This window comes from Orycteropus afer, unplaced genomic scaffold (assembly GCF_000298275.1).
Source record: "Orycteropus afer afer isolate SDZICR_OR568_19922 unplaced genomic scaffold, OryAfe1.0 scaffold00101, whole genome shotgun sequence".
NCBI lineage: Eukaryota > Metazoa > Chordata > Mammalia > Tubulidentata > Orycteropodidae > Orycteropus > Orycteropus afer.
In genome coordinates, this window is record NW_006921688.1 from 4,395,024 (window position 1) to 4,404,534 (window position 9,511).

The 9,511-nt window shown below is 39.4% G+C and overlaps 1 protein-coding gene across 1 annotated transcript in view; it reads left to right on the forward strand.

Moving 5' to 3' along the window:
* Positions 1 to 5,276, forward strand: part of TAB2 (TGF-beta activated kinase 1 (MAP3K7) binding protein 2) — a 37,413-nt gene extending 32,137 nt beyond the window's left edge. The window contains 6 exon segments of the mRNA XM_042781294.1: positions 564 to 724; positions 926 to 1,019; positions 2,248 to 2,328; positions 4,331 to 4,450; positions 5,217 to 5,232; positions 5,234 to 5,276. Coding sequence (XP_042637228.1) covers positions 564 to 724; positions 926 to 1,019; positions 2,248 to 2,328; positions 4,331 to 4,450; positions 5,217 to 5,232; positions 5,234 to 5,276 — 515 coding nt within the window.
* Positions 5,277 to 9,511: the final 4,235 nt, after the last annotated feature.

The following is a 9,511-nucleotide window of genomic DNA, read 5'->3' on the forward strand; positions in this document are numbered from 1 at the left end:
ACAAACAGAACTTAACACTCTTTGAAGTAGAAGAACCGGTCTGTTCAGATGTCAGTTAACTAAGCAAAAAAACCAAACTCATTGCCATGGAGTTGTTTCTGAATCATAGCGACCCCCATTGGGTTTCTGAGGCTATAAATCTTTACAAAAGTAGATTGCCCCGTCTTCCTTCCGTGAAGCAGCTGATGGGTTTGAAACACTGACCTTCCAGTTAGCAGTCAAGTGCCTTATCCACTATGCTAGCAGTGAATCAGTTGACTTTACTAGAACTGTTAGAAAAATAATAGGCTAAAAATGCCGTCCTTAACCATTAAGTGGATTTATGCAAACCCTAAAAAAAAATTAAAGTGAGTGACGTTTGTCTGTTCAAATAATTAAAACAGTTTTCAGGTTCAATTTTTTTAACTCACACTATTCTGTTTGAATGTAGCATGTGGTTTATCTTGTTTAACTCTTATTTATCGCAGAACTGTCCTTTCATTTGTTCTGTTTTGCTGAAACTGCCTTTAAAGCTTAGTTGACAGACGTGAGCGGGTCCTCATGTTTATTGACATGCATTGCAGCTTTACTGGTACACCAGAAGGCCAGAATGGAACGACTTCAAAGAGAGCTCGAGATTCAGAAGAAGAAGCTGGATAAACTAAAATCTGAGGTCAACGAAATGGAAAACAATCTAACTCGAAGGCGCCTGAAAAGATCGAATTCCATATCCCAAATACCTTCCGTAAGTCCTCTAACTTGTGTCCTGTGTGAAGGAGCGGAAGGGTAGGTGGGCGGCCATAGTGGACAGCTTGATCGAGTTTTCTAGAAATGCTCTTCAGCGTCTTACTTTTCTGTCCTGTCCTTTACTGACAAGTACCATTCCACTTAACCTCTGAACAAGAGAATTAAACCCAAGCCTTTCTTCCGTGGAATTATTTTTCAGCTCGAAGAAATGCAGCAGTTGAGAAGCTGTAATAGACAACTGCAGATTGACATTGACTGCCTGACCAAAGAGATTGACCTTTTTCAAGCCCGAGGTAAAGTAGTCCAGCTCTTGCTCAGCTGACAGTCATTGTGTTAGTTCCCCAGCTCTGCCTGTGGCCCAATACAGACTTGTCAATCATAATCTTACTGTCTCTTTGGAGCCCAATAATGCTAAACAACGATTGGGCTTTTCTTTTCTCAAAAAAAATATAATTATGTATTTGGTTACATAGTAAAAGTAATAAATTTTACATCCTTCTAATCTACTTTAGTCAAGTATTAAGACAGTAATTAGTATTGTCAAAAGTAATTCTTTTCTGTATTAGTAGAATCTGTTAAGGTAATACTTATTAAGATTAAAATATATATGCCCATATACTTTTTTTTTTTTTTTGCCTTTTAAGAATCATGTTTTTAAGGACATAATTAAAAAGGCACCTCCACCTCAATGGTACTATCTTATTTGATAAACCTGAGAAGAAAATAAATACAAATATGGTATATACATTTTTTAAGACAGTGGTAATTTCTCATACTTGCGATATTACTGACAAGACATAATTGTTTAAGTAGAAAATGTTCACAATCTAATTCCATTCTATGGACTACTAAAAGGAAATTAAGTATAACTCTGAAGTTGGGGGAGTGATAGAAATTCATAAAATAGAAAAGACAGGAAAGAGGAGGAAGCAACAAAAAAGAAGTCCTTGATCGCTATTTTGGAGTGTATTTCAGAGTCTAGGAAACTGGAAGATTATTTTCTTTCCTTTAAAATGTTGATAATTTCTTTATCTTGAAACGGTCATAGAAAAATGCCATCATTTAACTTTGGAGAGAAAAAACATGAGTGCTGGTCTAGAAACTCATTTTGTTTTAAAATCTGAACCATTATATTACATTAGCATGAGATTTTTATACTTGGGGCAAAGCTATTTAGTTACTTAAGTCCATGTTTGATAATTAAAAATATATTTTAAATTGTTAAATTTTAAGTTGTTTTGACACATAGACTAGGGCTCCAGTTCCATTAATGTTTTGTCAACATTAATTTGACTGCTTTTTCAACTTACCACTTGCCTCTGTTTATGAATAATATACCTACCTCAGCTGATTAGAAAATCTTACATGTAATTTGAGATTAAATTAAATAAAGTGGTGCTTATTAAGAACATTTATTTTATTCTACTGTGCTATTTTTTAGAAACAAAATACTTTTCAAAACATACAATTAAATATTTTTGAGCTATAAACATTGATATGTTTACTTTTTATATATTTCAGGACCACATTTTAATCCCAGCGCCATTCATAACTTTTATGACAATATTGGATTTGTAGGTCCTGTGCCACCAAAACCCAAAGGTAGTGTATCCATTAAATATGAAAACTTACATTTTGAAAAATGAGATTTTAGAAGATTTTTATTTTTAGCCACCTTCTACTGAAGAAGTACTTCATCCCCGACCTTCTTGGGTGGGTTTGTGACGTGCACCCCTCAGGAGGCATTGTACACTCCCCAGAGCAGCAGATCTTGGTAAAAACAAAAATTATCAAGGGTAAACATTTGTATTCTTTAAAATTTTAAACAGATGATGAAGAAGACACCTTAGGGAAATTATTCTTTTTATAAGTAATTTTCTATTTAAAAAAAAAAAAAAATCTATTACTTAAAACCTTTTTCACAAAAGACGGAAGCTTGTATGCTGTTTTTTGGGGAAATAAGGCATCGATCCTGCTCTGCCTTGAGATGAAGATAAGGGGACATTCATTTCATTGACAGATTTAGTGAGTTAATTCTTGAAATCAGTTCTACTTTATCCATGTCTTTTAACAGCTAAGATTAAATGTAGAAATCGTGTATCATCTTTTACAATCTAACTTCCTCTTTTCCTCAATTCTGGTTGATATTTAGTCTTCCAAATACCTCTAATAAAAAATATTTATGTCTAAGTATCAATTTAAATTGTACAGATGTAAGAAAACCATTTTACTTTTTAAAAAATCTAGGTCCTCTGTTGATTGCCTTGTCCCCTAGATGATGCAGGCGGTTGAGTGCTCAGCTGCTAACCAGAAAGTTGGAGGTCCAGGCCTACCCAGAGGGCCTCAGCAAAAAGGCCTGGCAGTCCCCTGCCCAAAACCAGCCCCTGAAAACCCTGGAGGAGGTCACTTCTACACTGACGCACATGAGGTCCACCAATCGGAATCAGTTTAGCAGTAGCAGTTGCACAGGGGGAGTGCAAAGTACCAAACACCACTTAATTGTTGTAAATTTGTTACAAAACAACTGACTTCCTTTTCATCTACTAAGCAGTATAGTTTCTCTCTTAAAATAGCAGAAAAGATAGTATTTCCTTAGCAACTCAGTAGATTATTTAGAATTTGCGAATTAATATGCATTGCTTCAAATTACAAACCTTGACAGGAGATAATTAGTAATGTATGCTCCTTTCACCTTAAACCTCCCAAAAAATAATTTATAGCAACACTATTCTAAATTTATAATGGGACCCAGATAAGAAAGTGGTTTCGGAAGTGTGGTTTCATCTTAGAAACAACCCTTGAGAACCATCATTATGTCCCATACATAAGGTACGTCCCTTCAGCCACTCTGGAACACCGGCCTCTTAGAGCTCTGGTCACGATGTAGAATTAGTTCAGTCTCTTTATTGTACGAAAAAGACGAGACCTAGAAGATGTGTGTGCCAGAATAAGTCACATGTATAGAGAGCCAGGAATGGAACGCAGTTTGACTCTCGATCCAGCACACTTCCTATTTGACTCTGACTAGGATAAAAAAGTAAAGCAAGAACAAGAATAAAATCAGACTTCTACATTAACTTACTACTCCAGAATCTCTTCTTGATTTATATTTGAGACTTCATATTTATATTTTGTGTTGTTCGAAGCTTAAGCTCTAACAGCAGCAGTGGGTAGAGGACATTGAACAGAAACTGCCGTTCCTGGCTGAAAACAGAAATGCAAATCCTATCTCAGTGGGCAGTGAAGCTCTAACTTGAATGAACCTCAAATACACTCTCAGTGTTTTCGCAATCTTTGGTGACATTATGGGAATCTTTGCTGTTCTTTGCCATAAGAAATTGATCTCTTGTTTTTCCCCTGCTATAAATTGAGGAAGTGATCCTCTTCCCTTTCATGAAGACAGTGAGGTGATCGTGCCTCAGAGGAAAAGTCCCAGCTTGGCAGAGGGCGGCGTGTTGAAGCGCCGTGTCAGGCTCAGCTAGGTGCTCCCTTTGCTTGACAAGCTGCCTCATGTAGCGTGGCACAGATAGTGGTGAGCGTTGCTGGTGGTTTGTCAGATTCTGTGGCTGTGACTTCTGAAGCAGTCTTTTCTGTTCACTTACAGATCAGCGGTCCACCATCAAAACACCAAAAAATCAAGATGCAGAAGATGATGAGGGCGCACAGTGGAACTGCACTGCCTGTACTTTTTTGAACCATCCAGCCTTAATCCGTTGTGAACAGTGCGAGATGCCAAGGCATTTCTGAGCCACAAGGCCCTGTGTCTTCTCTAAATCCACATCTGAAGTTCAAGAATCTAGTCTGTCATCAGGGGAAACGTTTCACTGCTACATAGGATTTTGTCCTATTGAAAGTGTGACAAGATGGTGGTGTGCTAATGTTAAGTGTCAGCCCGCAGAGCTAATGATACCTCAGTAGAGTGTCCTGGGCAGTGCGATCCATCCTGAAAGGAGATCTGCTGAACGCCTCGGTTGCCCACTGCCTGACCGTGTACAGTGTTACCAGTATCCCGTTATGGATAATTCTCAATATGTTTATGCTTGGGTGTTCCCAGTGCCTTTTCCCCCTCATGTCACTACTGAAGTTTGACAGGAGGAAGGAATGGAATGATCGCTTTTTTTATTTTTAAAGCTTTCAGTGAAACACTACATACACGAGGAAGAGGAACAAGGTTTAACTATTTAAACTATTTGTTGCCGCATAGTGCCGTTCGATGGGGAAGAACTTGACACGTCTGTGGTACTCTTGACCTTGCCTTTATCTTCCCTGAAAACATCTTGACTCTGTGAAGCCACATCCAGAGTCTAAAGACGAAAGAGCAGCACGCATTGTCTGTACAAACGTGCAGTGAAACACCCCAGAGCTTTTCTTACTGTACAGATCTCTCGAGTCTGCTTTAAGTGATTTCTTTGCTCCTTTATTATTTTCTTATACTTCTATATGTATAGTGTAATAGTTTTTTGTTAACTAATTTTCTTTCTCCCTTTTAGTGATTAAGCACGATCATGCCCTTTTTCCGCCTTACCGACAGAAGCAATGCCTTAAAATAAAATAGCATTAATGAAATGAAACTGTGCAGCAGTCCCTCCCTCTCCTTACTCTGTACTTGCCCTCATTCGTGCCAGTGTTCTGTGAGACTGCAGATGCTGCACAGGGTGACAGGAGACAGTGAAGAACCAGCCCACAGTCGCACTCACACTCCTGCAGCGGCGGGTGGACAGCACAGTGTTTTGTCTTCCACGGGGAAGCTTAATGCAGAAGGCATTGTAAACTCACCAGCAGAACAAGGTTGCACGTGCTCCATGTGCCTGGTGTCCTGCCAGACTTTCACAAGAGATCATGTCGGGGAAGGACAGTGTGACAGCGGCAAGAGCAGCAGCCCCTGCAGCCCTTCTCATGGAGAGTTTCAGTGCTTTACCGTTGGGGCACTTGGTTTCTAAGCCTGACTTGGTGGCAGTACCATACATATTTATAAAACAAGGCTAGTCATATTTAGGACAACTGAAGAAAAGCTGGAAAAAGAAAAACAAGCCAACTTGAACACTGAAGCAACCTCAAGCATCTCTGTATTTTGATGATATATTTTTATAAGGAAAATAAATATTCAGATGATCAGGAATGTATATACAAAATGAAATCAAGAAAAAGAAATAACGGTATGCATTTTAAAAGACAGAAGTACGAAATTATATATCAGTGCTTAGAAATGGGGCTAAGGAAAGTGCTGACGTAGCCAAAGGTAGGAGACCGTGTGGACTGTCACCTACTGTACATGTCTGCAGGTGGATGTTTTTAAAGAAACAGGATGAATGTAGGTGGTCTGGATGAATGCAGAAGCCTTGAGGTCCAGGTTTGCATTTTTGTATATGGGGAGAAATATGACAGTTCCAGTTCCTTAGGCAATAGACCCAGAGCCCTTGCGTCGGATGCAGTTTGTTTTAAACATAGGCCTTGTTTTTTTCAGCTTCATCTGCAGTTCTATGTGAAGGTTGATCAATCAGTTTTTACTTGTTTTATTAATAAAATGTAATTTGGAGATCTTGAGTTGATGGTTTTGTGATTTAGCTGGGTAAACTGTCTTTGTAACAGATAAGTTATTTATAAAAATTAAAAAACTTATATTCTAATTTGGATTTTGTGGCTTGTTTTTAAAGTTTGTGGGGCAGGAGATAATTTGTGCCCCCGCAGAACGTTTGGCAGTTGCTGAAACCAGAGACCACTCTTTCTCTGGGGCTTCTCGTGGCCAGTTAGATGGCGGGGTTCATTTGATACTGGGTCTTAGATGGTGGGGTTCATTTGACGCTGGTCTGGGATGGTTTTTTGTTTTGTTTTGTTTTGTTTTCAGTTTCCTTAGGCATCTGTCTAACAATGAAAGAAAGCTGCCATGTTTCACCTGAGCCAGAAAAAATGGATGTTGTTTCTATTCTCATAGTTTGTTACAGCTTTTCTTTCATTTCTTCTTGGTTTTGTTAAAATTTATTCCATTGTTGACAACAAATGTGATTTCTCGGGCTTTTAGCCTGAGGAATCATGTCGTTCATTGGGTTTTATCCCATAATGTGTAGGTGTTCGGTGGGGGGCGGGTGCTTGCCTTAAAGAGAAATTTTAGGTTCAGGCTTCTCAAATGTTTACGACAGTTTTTCTGAGCTTGAAAACAGCAAAGATGCATTTGCTTATCTCCTTCTGGAGAAAGTCCTTCGGTGACTCTTCTTTTCAACACAGTGAGAAGAAAATACTTGGGAAGGAAGATGTGGCCATGCATATTGGTAGCCTAGAGGTCACCTTCAGGAATGAATTGCACAAAAATGGAGCACACGGGTCAAACTTAAAACTGAAAGATGGACAAGTGCTTTGTCAGTAATCATCCTGGAGTGCTGAGGTGCTAACGTTCTCTCTGTATTTAAGAGGCGGAGGGTATTAACTGACAGGTCCTGTAAGCTGGGTGTCTCAGGAAAACCTGTGTATTAACACAATGTCAGCATGTCGTAACTAATACAGTATGCCGAGACGCAGAGCACAGCGCATCACAGTGTTGATGAAAATACTTTCCTTTTAGAGTTTACGTTTATGTTTTTAGATGAATCTGAATCAGTCTGTAGGCTAATCCAATCAGCTTTATATTTGAGAATTAAAATGCAAAAAATTATATACAGTCCAAAACTCTTTTAGCTATCGGCTTTAAACTTGTCTTTTAATCACAGCACTTACAGATAGCAAAATTAACTGCTATTTCATCAGTTTCCTCTATCCAATTATATGTTAATATAAAATTCTTGTGAACAAGGATAGGTTTAAGGGGTGCCAGTGTAAGATAAGAGCCTCAGTCCACAGATTATTGATGTTGATTATGTTGCCTTTGAAGTTGATGTCAAGTCTGTGGTGTCACCAAAGGCCATTCCAGGTTTAATACCTGTATGCTCGATGAGTGCATGATTTCTCATACAATATTATAAAATACTTATATTTTTCCATGACAAGTGCACATATTTTTGGCTCCAATTTTCACAGTCTACAATTACATCCGTTTTACTTGAAGATTAAATGGCTTGGTGCTACATGTTAATTTTTATTGCTTCCATCTGAAAATATAATTAGGCAACTGAGGGAAAAGGCCCTTTCTAAAGAAAACACAATTTTGTGCCTTAATGTTAAATTGGGTTTTTTACCCTTTGATTAGGTAGTAAGCTGTTTGTTTTTTGAAGAGTGTAGTCAAAAAATGCTCTTATGCATTGTCTTCATAACTATAAATTATAAATTAGTATTCAAAATAATAACCAGTTGACTTAACCTAATCTTTTCAAAAAGTTATAAGAAGCAGTGCACTTTTACCACTACTCCTTTTTAGGAATATGTACATACAGCATTTGACATCTTGTTCTCCAAACAGACCACTCAGCTCTTAACCGTCAGGCAAGTTGGGATCCAGTGCAAGAACCTGCAGATGACATCTGTGACCATGGGACAGTCCCTGGCCTTTAGTGTAGCTTTCACCTCCCTGCCTTGTGAAGAGAAGATCATTGTATTACTGTTCAGCCTACCTCACAGGGATGTTGTGAGGATAATGTGAAACTCTGTGAGCCAACCTCGTCTCTCCCCAGGAGCCACATTAGCCTAACACAGGTCAGGTCTTTGCAGGAATAGGTTCTATGGCCTTCTTTCTCAGCAGTGTTAACAGGTAAGTTTGCTATTTATTTCTCTGAATCAGTCTAGAACATCTCCGTGGATCCGAATTTGGTGCTTCAGTCACTGCGACTGAGTTATTTCCTCCTTCCAATGTCAAAAGATGGGTTGCTTTGCAAAGATGATAAAACTCTCTAAGGCTGGCATGAAGATCACGTGTGTTTATATTTCTGTTGCATGTCCAGCTCTCTGAAGAATGTATGATTTTATGATGGAGTATAGCATTTTCTCCAGGAAAATAAAGACTTTCTTCAAAGGACTTACTGTAGTGTTTGCACGTCTGCCTATTTGTTTCGTGCCTATAATTGGCTCACGATACACTTCCGTCTAGTGCCTCCCTCTGCAGATCCCCTTCTTGACCTCCCGTTGCTTCCTTTCTCTTCCCAGGGCAAGAATACGCCCTTCCTCCAGCCCCAGCTACAAAGCAGAACCTTTACAATCTGCTGATCATTGTTCCAAAAATGTTGACTGACCCTCATAGCTGCTGTTGTTATGTGTCGTCCAGTCTTCCCGACAAATACTACAGTATCTTCACCGCGGGGAGGCTGCCAGAGGTCTAAAAAGACAAACTTACTCCCTCTGAGCCTGCCCTGAGCCCATGCTGGGTGGAGTGCCCTTGCTCTGTGTTCTAACTGGTCTCCCTACCTCCAGTTCTTTCCTTTGTTTTCCCCACTGAGTGTCAAGTCAAACTCCCTTCTGTCTGCCCCTTACCTCCCACTTCAATATCGTTTGTGACTTTTCAACAGAATCCTCATAACTGAGTCTATTGAGTACTTCCCTTAATAGGCCTTGCACAAAACTCCAGTGCACTTTTGTCCTTCCTATTTCCCCGTCTCGCTTCTTAGGTTGACCCCTTCAGTAATCAGGTCAAACACCAAGCGTATGAGACCTCACCAGACCACTTGCCATGTTTTCTGCCCACTTGGCATTCACTGTGACCGACCTCTTTCCACTCATGTATTTGCTGACAGGGTAGGTATTCAGCCCTACCCCTCTGTGTCCCCACGGAGCATGTGCGCAGTAAGAGGTCAGTTATGACGGATGGTGGTGGTGATTCTTGAGTGTCAGGTTCACTTCTAACATTGATCCAGCTTACCCAGTGGTT